The sequence below is a fragment of the Thermobia domestica genome, chromosome 2, assembly GCF_964235325.1.
Source record: "Thermobia domestica chromosome 2, izTheDome1.hap1.1, whole genome shotgun sequence".
Taxonomy (NCBI): Eukaryota; Metazoa; Arthropoda; class Insecta; order Zygentoma; family Lepismatidae; genus Thermobia; species Thermobia domestica.
In genome coordinates, this window is record NC_137455.1 from 162771292 (window position 1) to 162797278 (window position 25987).

General features: G+C 32.9%; 1 protein-coding gene across 7 annotated transcripts in view; it reads left to right on the forward strand.

Moving 5' to 3' along the window:
* Nucleotides 1-25987, forward strand: part of LOC145676909 (anoctamin-10-like) — a 199170-nt gene that overhangs the window by 122097 nt on the left and 51086 nt on the right. For all 7 annotated transcript variants that reach the window (XM_081747688.1, XM_081747679.1, XM_081747696.1 and 4 more), the window contains 2 exons: nt 13092-13147; nt 17262-17336. In XM_081747688.1, coding sequence (XP_081603814.1) covers nt 13092-13147; nt 17262-17336 — 131 coding nt within the window. The remainder of the gene's footprint in view (nt 1-13091; nt 13148-17261; nt 17337-25987) is intronic.

Here is a 25987-nt window from a genome sequence, read left to right on the forward strand (position 1 = left end):
AAGAGGAGAAATGTGGTGTTTAAGAAGTCGGAAAACTCATTGGTCCATTGAGCTGGTATTGGAACTCTTTACTATGATGTCGGTGAATACCGTGAATCTCGGTCCTAGCCACCATCCATCTGTAGAATAGCAACGATAATTTCAATGATTTAGCTGTGTTACTGGATGTCTTGTTCTGGTGCAGTTCTGCTGGGTTGGTATCCGCTCCATACAGTGTGGGAATTTCATTGTAAATGTCCTGATAGTGCACAACATTGATTTTCACATTGTTGATAATGTAACGTAGTTTCAATTTTCCCCTGTAACTAAATTCAGTCATAACCATGAAACCGTATGGATAACATTTCGATGCAGTGACGAACAAAAGTGCTTCGTCCTTTTTATCGACACTTCTGTGCACAATTGAACGAAATTTTCCACAGTCGGTTATACCCCAAAAGTAGGTATACAGTCTCGTACTATATTTTATATCATTTCTTATTGTTATCAAAAAAGTAGACCTAGTTTCGTATTATTTGTTCTTAACGTCTTTTAACTTATAACTTAAGACCGGAACAGTCCTAGCAAATAAATCCATAAACTAGAATGTTATACTTGATCAATGCAGGGTTGTATACCTACTTTTGAGCCACCCTATATACACTCGCCTCGTTACGTTGTCTACAACGTTCCATTGATATCTCTCCAGGTATTGCTAGTACAGCTTTCTGCAGTTGATTTTTATCCCAATATGGCTGGCTTCCAGCGCATTAACATTCGCCTAATTGACCACTTCGAGAGGTAACTTTTGTGAATGTCATGGTAGATGGATGGTTTGGACACATGGAACCGTGTAGCTATAGCATGTTGTGTTGGTAGATTCTCCGATGTCGTAGTTGTCGCAACACTGGTAGTATCAGCTTTCTTGTGTTTGTTTCGGAAGTGACTTAATCGGTAACACACAGTCCGGAGGCGGTCGCACTACTTATCATCGCACTTTGACACCATAGTCGAGTGTTCAACAGCAAGTTCGTGTTGGTGGAACTTCTGTTTAACTACGTTGGAACAACTGAAGTGCGCATCGAAAAGTGCTAAATATATCTTTCCCAAAATCGAATTTCTTTCGGCGTCATTAGTCTTTGCGCAACACGACTACTTTGCTAGCAGATATCATACATCACTAGTGCCTTAGTAGTGCAACTTTTTCACGTTTTTGCGCTACTCATGCGCTGTACGTGCTCTTTTCATTTCGTCCATTTGGATGTCTATCAGCTACTGTATTAGGGATGGCGTTTTTCAACTTTCGGAAATTTCATTTCCATTTTTTCGTTTCGTGATAATTTTTCGTTTTTCGATAAATATTTCGCTTTTAGAATATTTCGTTTTTCGAAAAAATCGGTTTCCCGATAGTTTTTCGTTTTTCGAAAAATCGTTTTTTTGTTTTTCGAAAAGTTTTTCTTCTTCAATAATTTTTCGTTTTCCACTTTTGAAAACAAATTCGTTTTTCGAAAAAGTCTGAAAACATTTTTTTTCATCCTTCATTTGATTTCTCTTTTAAGAAGTCAATCATCGTCTTTCATTTGATTTTTCTTTTAGAAATCAAACAAGGATAGTGTATATTCTAAGCAGTCTATGAAACTCACACTATTTTGACCAAAATTCACATGGTAGTAGAACTCGACAAGCTTCGTAACCATATGTAATATTTCGAGCCCGGAAGTTTAGGCATTTATTTTGTGCAAAATATCCCGGCAAAATGGCATTTAAATTTTGACAAATTGGCACTAAAAGGCAAAAACAAAAGTTGTTACTTTTTATAATACTCAAACATTACATGATTTATTTATTTATTTTAATTTTTTTATATGAATATGTGTACAAAATGTTACAGTGTATGCTGGTTGCACATGACTACAAGATGCTTCTTTAAGTTATCAACAGTCATACTTAATCGCCTGTTAGAAAGAACGGTTTTTGCAATAGAAAATGATCTTTCCACTTCAACTGAAGTAACTGGGGCATACATAAATGAAGCTATTGTAGATGGACTCATTTCAAGATCACACTTTTCACCGTTAAGAACATCACAAATTTTCAATATTTTTTGAAAGTCCTCGTTAGCTGCCACAACACGTTTTCACTTTTCATAAACAGCCAGTCCCTTTTCCCCCGGCACTTTTCCTAGCTGGTCAACTGTTTCCAGAAAGATCTGTAAGGATGTTGGAAGGGTTTCACCTCTTTTCTCTAGTTTCGTAATAGTCTCTGGCAACTTACCATAATGCACTGAAATGAATGCAAGATCACTACTGAGATCTGAATAGCACAAAAGTTTTTTTACCTCGAAAATTGAAGCAGCATTTTCTTCTGACAATTATTCCATCACAGCACGGATCGTTTCCAGGTTGTTTGCATAGTACACTGCAGCTGAAATCTAGATCCCCCACCTCGTGATAATCGGCTGTGGAAGAAGAGGAAGCTCGAGCGCTACTTACTTAAAAATTCGACATCGGGAAGGAAATTTCAGAATTTTCTTTTTTTGTGTGTGTGTGTGTGTGTGTGTTTGAAATTAGTTTGTCTACTTTAGGGTACAACATTCTTATCTCTTCAGCGATTCTATGTATGCCGTGAACTAAACATGTGATATGAATCATGTTGCCCCAGCATCTGTAATGAAAAGGAGGACATCATTGTGTTGTGTTCCTTCTGGCCAGACCAGAACAAGCGAATTAGTGAATAACTGAGCTATTGATGAGCCATTAGCCTTTTCGAGTTCTTCTAGAATCAGAAGAAATGACAAGGATGAGGATGTTTCCATGGGTCCAATGATGACGTTGGCTAGGTATCTTCCTGTAGTATCTGTCGTCTATCTATCGAAATCCAAATATTTTTCTCACAAGCTTCGTACGAATCTTTTGCAGAATCTGTTCATAGCAAGCATTTAAATATGTTTTCCTTAGAGTAGATTCTGATGATACAACTTGCTCCCCGTATTTTTCCAGGAAATTCTTTAGTGTCTTGTTTTCCAGCTTCCAGAAAGGTATTCCCGCTACCATGAAAGCCTTGCATAGGTCAAAAGAAAATTGTGATTGTCTATTGGATGAACAAACAGCTGTTGAAATCAAGGACAATTTCTTCTGTCCCGTCGTTTTCAAAGCAGCATCTTTATGTTTAGCAGTATTCAGATGCTGAAACACAAAGTACTTCTTGTCGTGATTAATTGCTTTGCCACATACTTTGCATAAAAAAACTGCGCCATCGGTAGTAAGCGTATCTGCGCCAAATTCACGGCCGTATCCTTGTAACTTACTGCTCAACGGTATGCTAAATTTTGGCATGATGCGGCCTTTTGTGCGTTCGAATCTGGAATAAACAGGGTTGGAAAAAATACTGTTTTATTTGGAAAAGAACAAAACATGTGTTTAAAACATAAAAAAGGTGTTCAAAATGTTTTAAACATGTTTTAAGGCACACACACACACACAAAAAAAACGTTTTAAACATTTTGAACAGTTTAAAACATGTTTTTAAACATATTTCAAAATCATGTAATAACGTATTTATTAAGACTTTTTTGCTTTTGCAAGCGTTCTTTTCATTTATTTTATTCTCGTTAAGACTACACTGTGTTAGGTACAGAATATTTCAGTATAGATTAGTAATTCTCAACTTATTTCATATCACGACCCCCATTTATTACATCCTCTTGCCAGTGACTCTCGTAAATACCTTCTTGGTTGTAATAAGCTTTTTAAATAGATTTTAAAATATACCTACTATGGAGATTTCACACAATCTATCAATATACATGGCAAAACAAAAATCCTCACCATTCTTGTGTGTTGAGAAAGGGTTTTGGGAGAATGATGAAACTTGAAAGTGGTCTGACGCATCAGATGGTGCTATCAAGCATCATGGCGGACATCTTTGCTTGGTATTCGAAATTTCAAATGCAAAGGGAGTTATGTTATATATTTTAAGGTAATTTTACCAGAAATATGGTTGTGCGGTTATTTAAGTCCCAAAAGAAAGTCACTTCGGAGTTACCGCTTCTGAAAGTTTTCTAGTTATGCCTTTAGAGGCTAAGCTCACGTTTCGTTGAGGCGGGGGAAATTTTTGTTGCAAAATTTGATTACTATTTCAGAACACAATTCTAATAAAATTATTTTAAAATAATAATTTTTAAAAGTAATGTTTGAAGCATACTTCATGTTGTGCTAACTTTAGAATATTTTCAGGAAGCCTATATAATTGGTAGTTTTTTGAGTCAATAATTTATTGAAGAAATGTAATATTTGGGGGCGTTCAGAACACAATGGATCCAAATCCATTTTCAATAAAGTTCAGTTTTCCTCAGCAAATGAATTCTATTTCAAAACGTAACATCTTCACAGTTAAGAGTTCAAAACAAATGTAATTAAAACCATTAAAACCAAAAAAAAAAAAAAAAAAAAAGGCGTGGGATATATTCATAGGGCAGCCGCTAGAGAGGGGCGTCAGTGGGACTGGAGAGCAATCACTCCCATTCCCACCCTGAATTTCAGATTTTGGGGACAGTAAGGCAGTTTTAGAAATCTTTTGATAAGCAAAGTCCAAAAGAACAAGCTTGAGGTCCTTACAGCGAATAAATAGGGGGAACATACAGATGATTAAAACTGGAAAGGCCCAATTTCCAGAATTTTAAGCAGGCCCGAAAGTCGAAATTAGAGCCACCTTTGAAATCCTTGGGCCAAAAAATATACAAGAGAGCAATACAGACCTATAGCTCCTTACGGCCAATGGTAATGGATTATAACTGATCAAAATCCGTATTTATTCGATGTAAGGACTTCAGACTTTTTTCTGTTGGACTTTACTCAGCAATAGGTTTCTAAATCTGCATTACTGCCCTCTTTCTTTCGTTTCGAATTCGTGGTTGCGAAGATATGACGTTTTCCGTCTTTTTTTTTTGGGGGGGGGGGGGGGGGCACAACACACTATGCATCTACGTAACGTAATTATGCATCTTTGACTATGACATTCGGAGCTTGACTTGTTAATCATTCCCACGCTGCAGCGGACGAAATATAATGTTAATATCTTAAATTCATGACAAAGGAGGGGGAAATTAGCCCTTCTCTCCCATTCCATCAGCGCCCTTGTTTAGCGGTTGTCCTATGAAACTCAAATCCACACCCTTTCACGTTGTTTTTGTTTCATTTATTTCGGACTCTTGGAACGAAGATACTACGTTTGCTGAGCAAAAGTGAACCTTTCTAAAAATGGACTTGGATCCCTTTTGCTCTAAAAATATTTTATAAAAACTGAGTTGGAGCCAAATTTATCCTGCAATCCAAGTTTGTTCGAAACGCATAAAATTAGTTTTTTTTTTTTTTTTTTTGATTGATTACAGTCTTGCATTAGTAGCAAGGCCATATGAGACAGGGCTTCTTGTTTAAAGTCGGATTCGAACCACTAATTTTGAGATTTTACGTCGGATCGTAGTCAAACTCTATACAGCAAATTCCGACGTCTCGTGCCTCTACCCTCAAAATTTAATGTTAAAAGACCGAAAATTGCGCCCTGTAGCATGGTGCATACATACATACAGACAGACTAACAAATTGAGATCAAATTGTCCCAGACACTGACGTTCGGCACTGATGTCACGTGGGCGACTGTCATACCTTGGGTATTCTAGAATGGTTCCTTCATACAAGCTATGCCAAGTGTAAAGTTTTTAAGAAAATTTAGGGCTGAGGTAGGGAAGAGGGACGAAATAAAATTTTCACAATATAATGAAAAAGAAATTGATGGTACAAAATTAATTCTTAGCTGAAGTTTCCAATTGCATCTCAAAAACATCACTGACGTTCGAATCATCAGAAGCAATTTTCTGATCAACAATATCACCATTTATTTGAGTTTCCATTTTTTTCAAAGAGCTTTTATATCATTTTCTTATCTGATTTAGTTTGAGTTACTTTAGCAAATTTCCTCCAAATTACGTACTTTTTTCTTCCTGTAAAACTCATGTTAAACGATTCCAAGTTGTACGGAAACTGAGAACGATTCCAAGTACTGTATCAACGAATGCCTGTGATATTTTAATTTCAGAACCACAATTTATCAAAAAACCTTTTGTTTGCTTTCTGAATACAAAACAAAAATTTGTTTCCATGATCATTCTTTTGTTTATTTTTTTTATGATCTCAATTTGTTATCTACAAGTAGTCCAACCTTAGACTACAACACTTTCTTGCAAGTTAACTGAGAAGTATTTAAACAATACAATATACGTTAAAAATAAGGGGAAAAAAGATACAAAATTAATTGTAAATCACCACATTGACTTGATGTAGAAACGAAAAATCAAAACATTAACATGGAAAGAAAATAGTCTTCTGAATGGGGAGCACTTTTTGACACATTTTCTTTCTCTGGTAGATTTTTTCACAAAAATAAAATAAAAATAAACATATGTTTAAAATAAGTCTTAAAAAATACACGTGTTTCAAACAAAATATTTAAAACGTATACATAATTTGTTTTAAACAAAATCAATTGTTTAAAACAAGTTTTAATCATTTGTTTTAAACATTTTGTTTTAAACAAAACAACCCTGGGAATAAAGAATATTGCTTCGAATGCTTCGTTGATTGAACTTAGTTCTTTCTTTATTTCTTTTTTACAGAAGCTCCAGTTTCTTTTGATGCCGACTGGAGAAACAATGATCCCGCGAACAACAACTTGAAGGAAATCGCCGCTCTTTGTTGCAAGCGCAGATATTATTTCTGATAGCACGCTACCGCCTTTGTTCGCGTTAACTGTTACAATCCCAAAGTTCGCCGACTTTCGTCTAAGCTAGCGTTTTTAAATCAACCTGAACCAATGTTATTGTTGAACATGATATCACGCTACGCAGACATTTCAATGAAAAACTGACACTCCTAATCGAGAATGAGCATTTATAATTTGAAATTTTTGTATCTAAAATTGTAAAAAAAAAAAAAAAAAAAAAAAAAAAAAAGCCAAAAAAGGGGGCATTTACACATCCAAAAGTTGTTGAAGCTATTAAAAGGCAAAATAGGCAAAATTAAAAAAAAAAAAACTTCACTACAGGCTCACAACAATACAAAATCAATTTTTCCTCTAAAAAATACAGATACAGGCATCTTTAAAAGAAAGGCACTTTCCCAAAGTTCTGGGCTCTAGTAATATTATAGTATTCAGGCCTTTAGTTCCCGAGTTATTGTCCTTCAAATTTGTGTTTGGATTTAATGAAAGGATATTGTATAACGCATACTATCGACGATACTCGTTCAATCGCGACAACTAAAATTAATATGATTGTGGTCGATGTATTTAGTAAATACGTGAAATATTATGGTGTGCAGGCTGTCGGTTTCACGTTATTGTCCGTCAAATTAGGATTTTAACTCAGTAACATCAAGAAATTTCACTAACACGCGTTTGATTAAACTCATCCGATTTGGACCAAAATTGGTACGATGGTAGATCTTGACGAACTTGGTATGAATGCAAACTTAATGTGAAATATTATTGTGGACAGATCTTTGATTCCCGAGTTATTGGCCATCAAAGTTAGATATGGACTCAGGGAAATCAAAAAAGGGCCATAAGAACCAGACTGTGTCATGTGATCAAATCAAAAGTCACGTTGCGTGCTAAATCGAGTATGAAGATTCCAAATCCAGATGTGAGATATTTCAAGCACGTAACCTTTGCATGAGGCGCCCTGGGTAGTTCGAATAATATGCATATACTTTATCATTATTATTAATTTTAGTCAAACAACTTGACTTTTGACAATGTTCTATCCGTATTTACCGTACGTATTATAAATCCTTTTTAAGTCCTTCATTATATCTTTGCAATAAGTTTTCAATTAGCCATCTCCTTATTTTAGCTTTTTGATGTGTTAATGACTTCATTTTTTCATTGATTTTTCCATTGACATTAATGTTAATGTTTCGTGCTTTCCGACTATGTTTCATCTATTTTAGGACAATTTGCTTTTGGAATATAGAATCTACAGAGTCTCTTCTATATTTAAGCTGATTTTCAACATCTGTTTTTGGCTTTTGAGATTAAGGAATTATTTGTTTTTCATTGATTTTCCATTGACATTGATATTAATATTTCGTGCTTTTCGACTATGTTCCATCCATTTTAGGACAATTTGCTTTTGAAATATAAAATCTACAGTGTCACTTCTACATATAAGCTGAATTTCAGCCATCTCCCTCTTTTAATTAATATTTCTTGCTTTTCGACTATGTTCCATCCATTTCAGAACAATATGCTTTCGAAATATAGAATCTGCGTAGTCTCTTCTACATTTAAGCTGAATTTCAACCATCGCCCTGTTTCGGTTTTTGTGATAAGTGGAGCAATTATTTGTTTTCATTGATTTTTCCATTGACATTAGTGTTAAGGTTTCGTGGCTTTTGACTATGTTCCATCTATTTTAGGACCATTTGCTTTAGAAATATAGAATCTACATAGTTTCTTCTATAATTAAACTTAAGTTTAGCCATCTGCCTCTTTAGGATTTTGAGATAAATGGAGGAATTGTTTTTTATTGATTATCGTTGACATTAATGTTAATGTTTTTTTTTTTTTTTTTTTTTTTTTTTTTTTTTTTTTAAATAACTATGTTCCATCCATTTTAGGAGAATTTGCTTTTCGAATATGGAATCTCGATAGCCTCTCCTACAATTAACCTGAATTTCAGCCACATCCCCCAAAGTCTGTTCACATCACTGGAACCGGGTTAGCCCTTTAGTCAAGGTCTACTATTCATAATCGTTTATACGTGTGCGTGGGTTTTCTCGGGGTTCTCCCGTTTCCTCACACTTTCTTCATTTCACCATTTCATTCATTACTCATCATCACCGTCTCCTTTAGCCTAACCGGCATAACCGTGGGACGTAAAACTCAGAGATTTCATTTCATTTCATAATCGTTTATAAATACATTAATGCAATTTCTCCTAAATATAATTATGACAAATATAAGTGATTTCGATTTGGTAACGGTTTCCCTTGAAACAAGTTTCTTTCTAAATTAAGTTGTAGATTATTTATGAGCTCATATAGTAGGTATACTATCAGTGTACAACGTGACATCGTATGTGAGTTGCAGCCAGCTAAGAAGATGAGGATCAGATAAAAGTTAGAGTGAGATGAGAAAAATGGTGGATTGGCGCTCATTTGAAAGTGCAAGGATTAAATTACAAGATGCAATTCTTGACCTAGTGTTTTTAAAGTCATGCAAGATTCACTCTATTTTCCAAACTTTTTAAAATGGAAAGTATTTGATTTTAATCAGTTTTTACGCAATATTGTTTACAATGCACAGAGAAGAGCACTAAATCAGATTATTAGGTTAAAATACCTTTTAGTAAACAGGCTTAATAATGACTGCAATCAAATGTGGATGTCTTCAACTTTTTGTAGTGACCCGCTATACGCACATATTTTACAGAACAGATTACATGCTAGACTACGAATGCAGTACAAAATTAAACCTGCACGCTTAAAAAAGAAAATTACTCGTCTAGGTAGTATCCTTGTTTCAATAAACACAAACCAACAAAAATAGATTCTGAATCACCTGTAGAATTATTTGTTAATCTTACCGATATTGATATACCTAAGAAATTCTATCAGATTTTCAGGTTAGGTTTAAAATTTAGTTACCTTCCGCTTTCCATTCCATTGGAGGAGATAATTTGTTCAGTAGAAAAAGCCATAGACCTTGCACCTGATGTTCATTCCGCGCAATCTATTAGAAATGAATGCTTGGCTAATATCAATACTTTTTTATACTCCTACGAAAAGATAGGTCCACATGCAAAATCCAGATATGTACAAGGGTTATTACACAATTTAGAAAGTTTCTTAATAAACACGAAATCTGGTGTTTAAAGACTGATAAAGGAAACCAATATGTTGTTGTTATGTTAAAACAAATATATGCTTCCGGTATTTTAAAAATAGCAGAAAAATGTAATTTTGTTTCACATCCCCGTAATCCATTGCCACAGGTTATTAAGACGGTACAGTCGACAATTGATTCTTCTCCACTTTTAACTGACATCGAAAAAGATATGATAAAAATACATGCATCTATTCTTCCCATTATTTATAGTCTTCCGAAGGTGCACAAGCCCGACATTCTCCTTCGCCCGATCATATCAGGTTTCAATCATCCAGCTTATTTACAATCTAAATGGTTATATAAAAAACTTAATAGTTAGAATAATGGTTTCAAATATGTTGTGAAAAATAGTCTGGACGTTAAACAACAATTATCATCATTTGTAAATGCCAATACCATTTCATTTGCTTCCATAAACATTGTTGATATGTATCCGTCCATACCATTGGAACTTACTATCAATAGTACTCGATCCTGGTTATTACAAAATGGCGCATCTACATATGAAACTATTTTTTTATTACAATTACTTGAGGTTTGTTTAACAACCAATATATTCCAATTTGAAGATCATTACTTCTCTCAGAATGATGGCTTAGCCATGGGTAACACATTATCCTCAATATTGTCCAATATTGTTTTAAATCAGATTGAAACTTCTATTTTACAGCAGGATACATTTAAATATATTAGATATTACCGTTATGCTGATGACATTTTACTACTTGTTCGTGACGAAAATACACTTGCACAACTATTTGAACAATTTAACATCAGCATCCTCGGCTGAAGTTCACCCTTGAACGTGAATCTGATAACTGTTTTCCATTCTTAGACTTATTGATTACCTGATCACATAATAAATTTTTAACAAAAGTATATCGAAAACCTAATGCAGGCACCACTTACATACATCAACAGTCAGCTCATCCGCCACTGTACAAGGCCAATATTTGGAAGAACTTCTTTCGGAGAGCATCATTAATTTGTGACTGTCAAAAAGATCTTAATGAGGAAATACAGTTTTTATATAAAATCGGACAAAAAAAGGTTATAAGATGTGTATTTTACAAAATGGTTTAATCAAACACGTAGATCGTTGCAAGTCCCCAAAACGGTAACTTCCAAAGAGTCAAAAACTTGGATTGGAATTCCTTATTTTCCACAACTATCAACAAAAATTCAACGTATACTTGCAAAGCATAACATATCTGCCTCAAGTATTCCCCCCAAAGTTTACAAAAACATCTCACTGGATTTAAAAGCCATTTTGTTGATCCGTTAAATAAGTTAGGTATTTACCGCATCCAATGCGAATGTAACTCCTCATATATTGGCCAAACGAAACGCAATATTAACACGCGTGTCAAAAACCATGTTAGACAATCAAAAAGGTCCCAAGAAGAAGGCATGTCGGGTTTGGCGCTTCATTTAAAACAACATTCACACAATATAAAACAGGTTAAGGTAATAGGTTCAGCAAAAACAAAAACAAAAACAAAAACAAAAAAAAAACCAAAAAAAAAACGGGAAATTAAAGAATCGCTCTTTATTCATAAATACAAATCTGCATTGAACCTTGATACTGGCAACATTGATCGAATATGGGTACCCTACCTTTGATGCATACTTTGAATCTGGCAACAGTGACGTAACATAGACACCGCGTTTTCTTTGACTCAGTTCATTCCTTTTTCACTCTACTCTGCTCATCTCAGGATCCATTTTGTACGTTACCTTTATTTAGTGGTATGTATTCCTTGTTTTACTCCTTTTATCTCCTTTCCGGTTTAATCCTTTTCACCTTGCCACTAAATAAAGGTAACGTACAAAATGGATCCAAGGAAGGAACCAGCTTTGAGTTCCGAAATGTCAAAAAAGTGTTTAAACTTTCCAAGGTAGAATTCATTGGTAAGTAGCCAATTTTCTGTTAATTTGGATTATCCCCCCATGCGCCCATGTAATTATAAACTCTCTAATAAATTGATTTTAACAAGATATGAAACATAAAGTGATTATATGTACTGACACTGATTTTAAAGCTCCTCACTAAGATCCCCCTTCGTTTCTCTTATTTTCTGTAAATAACTCAGTATCAGAAACAATATTGCTTCTTTCAAAAATAGGCAGTTTAATGCTAACAACACACTATTGATTTTTTTTTTTTTTTTTAATGATCCGTCATATACAGTAGGACTGAAAATTAGTGTCTGGCAATAAACTCGGATCATCAAACGCGGATTCCAATTTTAAACAAGTGAGTTTTCGTTTTTGTATTACTACTTCTAGTTTCAGGAGAAAAGTACTAGAGATAAAATCTTTTTTGTTTGGTTATTTATTGCAGCTTAGCGCCCCTTTTCAGTGCCGAGACTATACGAGGCATGGACCTACAATTTAAAGAGGAATACTAACCACCATAATGTTTCCCCACTGGGAATCGAATAGAGATTTTTTTTTTTCGTTTTCCTTTATCGAAAGAATTTTCCTTTCTTGAGAAATTTTTCGTTTCTGATTTTTTGGAAAGCATTTTTCGAAAAAAATGTGGCCCTCCCTACTCTGTACAAGGAAGAGATAACATGAGATGAACAGAAAAGTAAATGAGGGAAATGAGGGAATGAGGAATTCATACTGGGAAATGAGGGAATCTAAAAAGTGGTTGAAGATGTATGGAATTTAAACCAGAGATTAACAGTTGACTGGAATTCTTGGGAACTAGAATATGAACTATATGGTTTAAAAGGAGATTTGGAAACTACTGTAAAATCACTGAATAGGATGTAGGCAAAAATAAGAGCGTTAGCTACTTGAAAAAGAGAAACTGGGCTACGAGTCTTGTCTTCAATTTCAACCATACAGGAAACGTACTTAACAAGGCACTGAAAGACATAATTTTTATAACTATGAAAAACCTTTTTTCTCTTAAGTAATTTCACATGTATAATGAACCAATCAAGCTTAACTAAATTATGATGTCTTTAATAAATCGTATGGGATTCAACCATGCCACTACATAAAATTTAGTATCTCTAGATTACGATACATACATTGACTGGACTACTATATGGTATTTGATATTTCATTGTTTAAATTTTGTCTGACATTTTTAATTTACAAACTATGTATTAATGTAGTCATATATTAAATATTATTATTTCCTTTCTGCTCTCTAGAAAATCATAAGCTTCAAGTGAAGTACAAGAATCATCTGATAATGAAATTGGCACTGGTTTGTATCTATTTGAATTAAGTCATTATTATTATTAAGTTATTGTTTCTGTTTTTAGTTAATGTTATAAACGTAATAGATATATATTAAAAAATTTAATTGCTTGAATTATCAATCAAAGAACAAAATTGATGCATATTTAACACTGGCGAAAAAATACCTTTAACCACGTCTTACTTCTAAATTCTCATTGCCGTTTCAACAAGTCCTTTTGTCCTCCTCGGTGACTTTGAAATTTCTATTGAAAACTTACCTCACATGTTATGACGGAATAATATCGTCTTGTACTATTTTGATGAAGACTGGAATTACATCACTCACTTCAATAATGCAATTTAACTTCCCTAACTTCTTGTAAGTAATTTAAAATGAATTGTACACTTCCTTAAAAATCTTTTGAACATTAGTAAAATGTTCACTGTATGCTCTAAGTGATATGTAATCGCTAAATGTCACTTTAAACAAATTGGATAGTCACAAAATTAATTAAGAGAATAATAATAATTGTATTTCCTGTATGAGACGAGAATAACCAGCATTTATATTTTATAGAGTTTGTAAATAATATATAAAGACGTTGAAAACGAAGCGGTGGTCATTGTGTGTATACTACGAATTCACAACAACTATCCAATCTGAAGTTCTCAAAGAGAAGTGTATAATGCCATATTTTAGAGTCATTATAAACATATCAATTTATGAAATATGGACAAATTGCTAAGGCCGATACCAAGAAAATTTTGCTATGAAAACTGATCCCATTAGTAAACCATTCTCCGAATTTTTCAGGTTAAATCAGCTTCCTAATAATTGTCGTTTGCATATTTTTTTTAAATGAGCCTATAAAATGATTTTAAAAAATTATCCATGGAAACAGTGATCTGTTAATATGGAACTTAAAAAATATATTTTAAATAATTTAAATGTTATTGTAAAAGATGTCGAAGATAATACACAATTAGTGTTCGAAATTAGTGAGTGTTTGTTTGAAATAAACTATGACAAACTGACTGAGTTTAAAAAAAATCATTGTTTCCAATTGAGAGCGAATTTGTTAGAAGAGTTCAATATTGACATACTCACTCGTAATTATCACCTAAATTTGATTTCTTTTATGACTTTAATAAAGGAAGAAATTATTAAACAAATGATCCAAAATGTATACTTTATGTGTACTAGTTATTGAGTTATAAACAAAGATGTTACAAATTACTTTTTGAACAAATCTCGTACATGAATTGCTAAATAAACGAATTATATATATATATATACATGTCTGCAATCATTAGTTTTCGGGTTATGAGCGTTAGTTTGTTCATCTGTCAAGAGATGGAACTGTCAACTTTGTAACATATTGTACACTGACGACACCAATCTGCAAAGATCGTAACTACATCTGTAAAAAAGGTTAGTCTTCGTTTTTATGCAAGTAAGAGCGAATACAAATCTACTATTGGAACGTTTCTTCATGAAATCATATCAAGTAAACTCCGTGAATGGAGGGTTTATACACACGGGACGATGTGATAGAATGGATCTCTTAGGATACTATGACGTAATCACATGGTCATAACTGTGGCATATAACTTACAGCAATGTTATTTTGCTCTTTCTCTTTTTTTGCACAACCACAAGGTTGTTGCCATACAAGGATTCAAGTGGAATGAATTGTATAGTTCTCTCTCATTGCTTGCTTACAGGACGTGGAGTGCTCTTGTCCGCTTTCATGTGTGTGCATGTGTTTTAGCAACCTTTCAACAGAAACGAACATGTTCATATATAAAATCATATATAATTTTTGCTTTTTCTAAAATCAATTTTCATGATTCAAACGGCATTTAAAACACAAATTAACAGGAGTTTTTATACAATAAATATATTTCGTAAAGGAATATGCATCATCTGTTAAAATGAGGGCGTTTTAAAAGTTTTATAAACAATTGAATTAGCACAGTTTTTTGTGTAAGGTGTGTTATGTATTATTTGTGTATGAAATCCTTAAAAAATTAGGTTCGATTTTTTTACCGTCCTGCAATCGGTTCCTGTGATTTCGGGGGTCGCTCTTTACATGTGATTTAAGGAGGACTTTTGGCGCAAATTTTTATATAAAGTGTGTTCTGTAATTTTTATATATAAAATCTTTAAAGAGTGAGGTTGCACTGAAAGTTGTAATTATATATCTACAATCTCTCATCATTGTTTGCCTTTAAGTCTAAATACAATATTAGATAATGCCACTTGTAAAATTACTTTAATATTATAAATAATTATTTTTATTAATATGTTCTCTAAAATTTTTGAAGTTATTCACAGTCATTTGTTTTTAACGTAAAGAGCGTGTCAAGAATCACAATATTAATTTTAAAAAAGTAATTCAATTGTACCCAACCCATGTGAATTAACATTATGTTTACTGCGCAATGAAACATGTCGCAAATAGATGTTATATACATTCACATGAGTAAAGCCATTGATATAGCAGATCATGGATTATTCTTAAAGAAACTATCAAACATAGGTATATCATCCACATATCTAAACATTTTCGAAAGTTATTTGACTGGTTGAACATACCAAATTAAAATTGAGAAGATCTTGTCTAGAGTCATTCACTATCAGTAATGGAGTTCCTCAAGGTTCTCCTGAAACCATTACATTTTTTCAGTTTTTATTAATAACTTGAAAATAGTTTCAAAACATTCTAACATGTTACTTTAAGCTGATGACGTTGAGCTTTTTCAGAATAGAAAACACTATTGAAGACAGCATTAGGTTACAAAATCAATTAAACAGAATCATTAGTATCTAGATAGCAGATAATACCGAGATGGTGTGAATATCAAGTGTTTAAAATCTGTGTGTATGACTTACAGTAATAAATCCCAATATTATGTCAATCAGTACAAAATAAAAAGTACCATATCACAAAAAATAACATAGTAAGGGATTTAGATGCAACATTTAATAGGTTCTTACCTCCTAACGAACACATATAGAACTTACATTATGAAGCAAAGAAAATAACTGGGTTCTTGTTTAATCAATGGCCTGGGTTTTGTCATCCAGAACATCTACAGAACTAACCAAAGCTATTGTATACGAAAGCACAAATATATTATTTCACATAAACTGCTGATAAGGTAAAAAAGAATGTGAAACAATGGTTCGGAACAGCCAACACAGGCACTTGTGAACAAAATTAAAATGGATCAAAAGTGTTTTATTAGAATACTATGTTTTAAGTTGGGACTCGATTATCACTTTAATACATCTGAACATATTTTAAATTGGTACTGCTAGCGAACTGGAGATTGACTTGACAGACTTGACATTATAGAAAAGATACAATACAACCGTTGTAGTTCAGACTATATTTAAAGAAAGTGTAAATTTAAAAGATCCAATACGCGATACAAGGGCCAAGCTTTTATTTTAACCAAGTAACAGGACATGTATTTTAATCTCTAGGTTTCAACATAGTATAATAATTGTATATCTTAGAATAATACTTTAGAATTTATAACTTAGTAGTTGTTTTATTTGTATTTTTTTCTTTTACTTTTTGGCTCGTGAATATTTTAGTAATTAACACAGACTATATTGTCAAAGTTTACCTTTTTATTCGTCCATATTAAAGCTAATTATTATTTGTCTCTTTTTCAACATTATAGGATTATAACAATATTAAATTATATGACGAAGTGCTATATGTCTGCTCTCAGCTGCTCTTAGCATATAAATGAAGTTTATTATTATTATTATTATTATTATTATTATTATTATTATTATTATTATTATTATTATTATTATTATTATTATTATTATTATTATTATTATTATATGACTTATATTGGAAATATTTTATCCGCTACTTTCCGCCTTATTAATATGCTTTTGCTGAATCGTGTATGCAACATTGTTACATATATCCTAGGCCTCCAAATACATAAACCCGGGTTTGACTACTACTCTACTACTACTACTACTACTACTACCACCACCACCATGACCACTACTATTATTACTATGAGTAATAACATATTAATATAATAATACAAGTTACAATAATATAGACGAAAAACGTAAACAATATTTTGTTTATTTTACTTTGCAGTTCAACTTCTTCAGCTCGTTTGCAGTTCTGTTTTATTTGGAGTTTTATTTACGCGATAAGACGGGATTAGTGCAGGTATGTTTTGACCGTTACAATTGGCACTATGTAAGTAATTTCTTATGTGTATGTATTAAAAACAGTTATACTTAAAGCAGGATTATAAATACTATCAAATATATGTCATATTTTTAAGAAAGAAAGTGTTGAACACTATATATTAACATTCAGAACTTTACTTTGTATTAAATATTCTTAGAGTGGATTACCACAGATTAAACTGATTTTTTTTATAATCACGATTCCAAATATACAATGATATAATGTTGGATGAATTAGGAAAGGAACCTCCTAAAATAGATGGATATTTTGGGAAAAAGGGAGCTATTTAAGTTTCGGAGATTAATTTTATGATGTTACGATATTAAAATCTACTTTTAAAGTTTCAAATTATTTCACATCATTTCCTCAATATTATCCTGTAGTCTTCTAATATTTTCAGATTGGTGCCTGAAAAGCCATTTAATCTACCACAAAAACTCTATGCTAATAACAAATAGAAATGATTTGACCATGTTTAAAAGAAGAAGTCGTGAGCGAGTGACTAATTCACTAATCAACGCCCGTGCCAAGCCGCTAAAGTTAAGAATTTGAAATTTAGACAGTGTATAGGATTTGTGACGTAAGGCACCCAAAAGGAGTCATTTTTGGAATTCTACAAGAACGGGAGAGGAGGGAAAATAGTAGTCACAATTATTATATTAAAATATCCAAACATGTTACCGAATCTCTAAAAGTTAGAGAAATGAAATTTGGCATTTAGACTTCTCATTTAAAGTGATTAGGCAGTGTCTCAGCGGGTTTTTTTTTTTTTTTTTTTTTTTTTTTTTTAATATTTGACCTAGAAGAGAAGAAAGAGCTGGGAAAAAGGAAGAGAGGAGAGATTGCTATTATTATAATATGATATCCATATCTCGGAATCTCTTAAAGTTGCAGACATAAAACGTGGTTTCTGAATGTATCATTTAAATTAATGGGACACGTGTTACAGAGCTTTTTATATATTAACAACCTTCCACCGTCGTGCCTATATAGCATGGGGATGAAATGTAAAATGACGGTCGAAGATCGCTGCTACTCACCATCTAGAATGAGTAGGTACAGGATGACGGAAAGAAACCACATTAATTGACTTTGAACTAAAACTTTGTATTTCCATTAAGCTTGTGTATTGTTGTGATTGATCGTCGACTGAATATAATCGCAAGATCACATATCTTTAAGCAGCTAGGAAGTTAACCACGATGAACTCAAACATAGCTGAGATACACGTACCTTTATACAGCTGATGACTGGAACTGCTATCGATGTTCTGGACGATCTCTATATTGCTGCCAATAGTCTAGAATGGTTGACTATTGTGTACCATTATCCACTATAATGGTCTGCTGAACTATTAGATCTCCTGATCTAATACTGGACGTAGAATCACAGAGAAGTAACTACTGTGACATGAGCAACTATGTTACTACTCGACGTACGATGATCTCTTAGACTGAACTCTGAGACAAATGCTCGAAGATTACTCCTCAGAGACTGATCCTTGAGACTGCTCAATCTCTAAAAACTATAAGGTTTTATACGAAGATTCCAGACATCTTGGAATTCATTCTCGTCGACTTTCTGTATATCTCAGCTATTGGTAAAACGTTGGTTTCACCCGAATTACATCGTGATCAAATTCTCAGACTTACAAATTTCTGCGAACTCAACGATTATATCACAGTCAAAGTGTGTCAATGTTACAATGTGACAATCTGATGACAATTCAAAACATTACAAATACAAATTACAATATCTTACAAATTGACAACCAAGCGTCTAGCCGTAGAACATTCATTACATACACACAACATTGATGTCAACACATAAACACACACACGTGTTTACATTACGTGATAACACTTAGTTTCTTAACATTCAATTTTATTAAATATACTTTCCTTTACCAAAATAATATCTTTTTGAATAAAATCAATGACATGCCTCAACATGCCCCTCCTTTAAAATAAGAGAACTCCGTTCTCGACTCAATTTCTTCCTTGAAATTGACCGAAACGAATTACATATATTACATAAAATAATCATATATATTCAACCATCACCCTGTATATATCTTTATATTCATTTTTTACATTCGAAAGAAATCATCAAAACATTATTTATTTACAATCATTGTTTTCGTTTTTAAAAAAAAAATACTTTTCAAGAGTCCTCATCAGAGTATGAGCTCCTGCCATCTATTGAGTTTCATATATAACTACTTGAAGTTGTGTTGCATTTCCTGTGCTCGGAATTACTCATATATATACTTTTCCGTTCTCGTTCTTGAAAACTTTCCACTGAAGTTAGTCGCAAAGTTCAACTCAGTGTTTATTGACTCTGCATAGTTTCCACTAATATCAGTGACCATATCACTGATGCTTTCCATAAAAATAATGCACTTCATTATACACTAGATTTGTTGTTGTAAACCACTAATACACTAATGAACAACGTCTCCTATCGCTGCATGATTTTTTGAAACACAAAAATAAAATTTAAAAATATTATTCACTTCACTTATGGTAAGTTTGCTCTCTATAGAGTTAGCAACTCTGGATACACTTCCTTCCGCAAAATGTTAATTCAGCAAACGTTTTGACACTGAACTTGAACAAACTTCCACGTCTTCATCCTGTTTGCCGCGTTGCTTCGATGGATAAAGTTAACTTTGAATACGTGCTCCGCATTGTTCGTGAAAATTTCGGCAAAATGTTCACAGGACCAAAATGTCGCAAGGACGCATGTACAGTTTTTCGTGTTTCAAGTTTGTGACCAAATGTTGATCCGTTTTTTCTGCTTCAAAACCGGATAATTCGTGATTTGTGTTACATCCCTCTTTGGTTTTGGTGCAGTGCATACCCGCAATGTTTAAGTTACCTTGTGGTTCCTTTTTCTGCTCAAGATAGTGATTTGCTTTGTGTTTCGTGCAAATAGTGTGCTTAGTGTGGTTTTTATTTATTTCTGCATAGATTGGAAATAATCCGCAGTTTTCTACGTTACTAATATCGTCATCTACTTTTTTATCCTCTACTCTTCCTTCCTGTTTTTTCTTTCCACTAAATCTACGTAATTTTATAATTAAATAAATGATAATTATAGACGTTGCTAGTACTAAGGTTATTAACGCTGTTAAAGCAATAGCCATTACGGTAAACTTCTTTTCCATAATACCTGTAAATATATAACTAAGTGTGAAATCGTGTTTTTATTTTTCTTAAAAACTTATATAACTATACCGCGGTCTATGACTCTCTTCTGAACAATATGCTCATACTTCCAGCCTAGGCCTAATGTTAGTGTTCATTAATCGTTCATTATTTTCTTTAAAATGCATAATCGATGCATATTCTAAATAATGAATAGTGTTCTAATCACTATGTAACCTATTCGGATACAAAACTGCTATCCTTGTTACATTTTCATTCGTTTGACGCTGTTATTGTCATTTTTTTTTTTTTAAGTCGTAAAATCCTACATTTTCGTGCATATTTCAGCTCTTAAATACACTTTATTACTAGTTTTAACGTTGTTTGTAGGTACAGTTATCTTTATTGATGTTTAATCTATCTTATTCTAACATTCCAACACTCTCTGTCCTTAGAATCCATTCATAAAGCATCAAAATCATTGTGAATACAAGTAGCTAGTCTCCCGTGGGTGGGACTTGTTGCTATGCTGGCGGCCATCTTCTCGTAAACCACGCCCCTTAGCAACCTCTCTCTGCTGCCTGAGCGCGCGGATCCTCGCCAGGATGCAATCGTATCATAAGTAGTAAACAGAAAACTACTCAATGGATTACAGTATTTTAATGAATATCACAGATACTCATAACATAAATACAATAACTTATTATAATACAAATAATCTATATACCAATTGATCATTTGATAATAATAATGAATCAATAATTCCTCTCTCATTTAAAAAAAAAAAACGTGAATTTAGAAAATGAATTTTGATAAAAATAATGTGTTTTCATACAACTTAATGATGATTATTGATATGATGCATTATGATTGTATTCTATTTGCGACTATTTCTCGTGTCTTATCTATGATTTTCCTACTTTTCTATTAAAACTATTTACTTCTTTTTCAACGACTTTTTCGTACTTTTTCCGTACTTTTAACGACTTATTATTGTAGATTTGTAAGCTTACTTGAACTAGGTTATACCACTAGTATCTACTTTATCTATGATTTGTCTATTTATCTAGCTTTACTAATAGACAACTTTTCTATTTTTCTTCTTTTCGCTTTTGTTTTCTATAGCTTGAAGCTACTGATTTCACTAATATTCTGATGTTATTTAACTTAGCTATTATCTATTTACATGTTTTTATCTATGCTTGTCTATGATGATCTATTATCTATGCTTATTTTCTATTGCTTCTTTTCTACCAAAAACAAAGAGTTTTGTCGTACTAGCTCTACGTAACCATTTTCATTTCTCATTCAACGATTTAATCGTTTTCACCGACTCAACTAGACCAATCCTAGTTTTATCTAGGATGACAACCAAAAGACTTTTCAACTCACAACTACCTCATGCTGTAGGTAAGTATGTCTACATATTACCAATTGTTTTAAATGTTAATTCAATATCCCTTTTCAGGTTTTATTGCAACTTAGATATTTTTTTTCCAACATAAACTCCATTCTTCTCCATATCCATAAATGTAAAAACTTTTTTTTTTCATAACCCAAGGCACATACAATATTGATTTACATACCACGCTTACTTTATTATTACTTTCTAATGATGATGATGATTATTATTATTATTATTATTATTATTATTATTATTATTCCTGATTTTGAATTTTATACTTCCGTATTGCTCTATACAGCTTACAATACAGTACTAATAACAATATTGTTGTCAAAATTAATGATATTATTACTCCAAAAATTACATACATGATATAGTCTGTTTTTAAATGTAGTTCTGGGATCGAAGTATCGACTTTCAATTTTAACAATTTTTCAGTTAAACTATTTAGCTCTTGCGTATGCAAGGTGAAATTTATTTGTCTCTCAGTCCAATTACCGATCAATTTAATGTGTTTATTTTGAATCTGAATTATCCGTTTAGATGGAATGACCAGCTCTCCAATTATTATATTATCAAATTTATCATAGTTTATGAAATTTGATTTAGCTTTGGTTTGATCTAGTTTTGTTGAAGTAACTTCTTGATGTACACCCACTTTTGTCATGTACGCTTCTTCAATAGAAGAATACATCACACCAGCGTGTGTATATCTGAATATTACATTCCCCAAAAATTTTTCCGAATTTTGCTGGCATCCTCCTAGAGATTTATTTAAAATAATATTATTCAAACATCTCGATTCATGGTCCATAGTTATACTCTCGCAAAAATATAGAAAACTTTTAAACTCGCATTTACTTTTATCCAATGAGTGAAATTTACCTTCAGCCAAATAGACTGCTTCTGGTAATTGATAAAATATTCTTGTGTTATTTATTAAGTAGCCCATTGATGTAACGTCATACATTATTGAAATGCTATTATCATATATTATCGGAGTCTTTATTATTAAATCAACATTATTATCTTCGTAATGGTATTTTACTAAATATACGCTAGACATTTGGTAGAATATTCCAATGTCTGACCTATAAATAGTATTTTTCAAAACATCATGAAAATTAATTAACTTTTTAACGTCAGCATTAGATAATATATGATATGTTAACTCATTATTTAAAATGCTATTTACTATTTTATTTACTCTCTCCTGTACAAGATGAACAAACAAGTTTGCCATTATCCTGCGTTGGGATTGATGTAAATAACAGTATAGCTCCTGAATTTTATTTTTAAAATCTTGCAACACCTGTTGCACTTTTACGACTATCCCGTGGACTACTGTTATCTCATTATTAAATGATTCTTTTAGATTTTTAATTTCATTAGTTAATACATTCTCATGCTTACTTAACTTATCAATAGACTGAGACAATTGTTTATTATGAATTAAATTATACGTCGATAAACCAATGGACGACAATCCCAGTAACCACGAAAATATAAACCTTTTATTTCTGTGATTATTATTACATCTTGTTATACCATTTTCATAAACAAAATGGCATGGCAATAAATTTACTATATTCTGTCTAAACTCTCTCACTTTTACTGCATAATCATTTAAAATCTCATATTCGTCAGTACATTTGTCGTGTACTGGCACCGATTCTTGAAAATTTAAATGCATTTTAACGGTCGTAAACACCATGTTCGTCGCATGAACAGCATAAGCATTCTGTGTCAATGCTACCCCAATACGAATCAATTGTAGTAGACAAACGATAATCTTGAACATGATGATAACTGTAACAATTAAAACTTAGAATTACTATTCTGAATTTTACTTATTTATTTTAATTATTTCTATATATCTCTTATTATTTTTTTTTTCACAGTTATGTTTTCATTTATTTATTTTACTGTGTATGTGTACCTTGGATTATTTTACCAATTTAAATATATTTACTAGATATCTCTCTAATTTAAAAAAAATTCTCTAATTTCCTAGTCACTTTATGCTCTGTAAACAATATACTTTTGCCAGTTAAGGGATTTTTTGATGGAAATCAACATTTACTTTGATTTCGGGCACACGGACTTTTGTTGATAAACAGCGGTCCACCTCGCTGTTTCACTGACAAAAACATCTTGTTTGCAGATACCTAACAAAAAAAAAATATTAAACTTTTACTAAAAACTTATTCGTGTTTTCGTAGTTGCAAAAAAAAATTGTTTTTTTTTTCCGTCGTGATGTAGTCCTTTTGAAAACTTTTTGGTTTTTCCCACGCGTTGTTCTTTTTTTTTTTTATTATTAGACATCACTGTCTAAATCCGATTCTTCTTCTGGTCTATCCGAATCTTCATTTGCACTCACAAATGGTTTCAAACGTCTTATGTCAACAGAATCTGTCTTCTCTTGTCCTTTCTTAGTCTCGTATCTCACTTTATATGAGTTATTATTCAACTTTTGCACTATTACTCCTCGAATGTTATATCGCTTTCCAAAACAAGCTGGAATGCCTGCTCTTGGCATTTCACGAATCCAAACTTTTTGTCCCACGTCGAAGTTTGGTTGAGAGAATTTCTTCTCAATTTGTTTCTTTTGGGATTTGAACCGCTTCTGCAAATTCTGGTACGCGACCTTCCTTGCTTCCTTCACATTTCGTATCCGCTCTTCGTTTTCTACATACTCACAAGGTATGTCCAGATCCTGTTCCAAGAACGTTCTGGGTTCACGCCCTGTAAGCAAATAGTAAGGCGAGTGTTTTGTCCCGTCATGAATCTGTGTATTCATGGTAAACACAATTGAAGGTAAGATCTCGTCCCAGTTTGTAAACTCTCGGTCTATATAGTGCTTCATAATTTGTTGAATTGACCCGATGGCTCTCTCCGATGTTCCAATCTGGTAATGGGCATCTGTATTGGCGAAATTTAACCGCATACCAAACCGTTCAGCCATCTCTTCCATCACTCGGCTCCGGTGTGTGCTATGCCGGTCCATCGCAAGAATTTCAGGAATCCCATGTTTTGTAATTAATTCTTCAAAAATTGCTTCTGCTATAATTTCAGAAGTTATAGCAGGAACTGCTCTTGCAATTACGTATCGAGTAGCGCTATCAACAAATACAATAACATATTTATTCCTGTGATTCTTCGATCTTTTAAACGGCCCAATCTCATCCATAGTTACATGCTGGAATGGCATATAACTTGGGTATGTTTGCGGATGCAGTGGTGTCCTACCAGCTTTACGTTTCTGGATTTGGCAACTGATGCACTGGCTGACCTTCTCTTGAAAAAATCTTTTCATGTTTGGGAAATAGATGGATTTCAATGCTCGATTATAACACTTCGTGTAGGAATAATGTCCTCCTCCGTATATCGAACAATGCAAGTTTTTGAAAACTTGTTCCCTCAAAGAAAAAGGAATGCATAATAGGAATTTCTTCCCATTAGCCATTTTCTGAGTTCTGAAAAGTTTTCCGTCCTTAATTTCATACCAGCGTGCCTGTTTTTCTGCTTTTTCATCTGCTTCTTCCGGATGTTCTATCGCCTTCATTATCGAACCAAAGAAAGGGTCTTTCCGTTGCAACTCAGCCACATTCACATCTTCGTCGAACGTGATGTTGACTTCAAGGTCTTCCATCTTGACTGGTAATGCATCTAAATCGATGTCTTCATCAGTTGGTTGGATGTTCGTGTTTCTTGATAATACATCGCTAGGATTTTTCTCTCCTGGACAATGTACTGGCGTGTACTGGTACTGCGCCATCTCTAGTCTATACCGTAACAGTTTCGGCGACAATTTTGGCGTTGTTTGAAGGTATTTTATACACCTACAATCAGTGTATAGCTCAAACTCTTTATTGTATAAATAATAGTTAAATGCTTTGAAAGCACTAACCACGGCCAAAATTTCTAGTTCCACTATATGTCTTCGTGTTTCGTTTGGTCTCAATACTCTGCTATAATACGCTATAGGTATCCACTCTCCATTCAATTGTTTCTGCATTAATACTGCCCCTATTGATTTTGTAGATGCATCCGTATACACTCTAGTTTCCAGC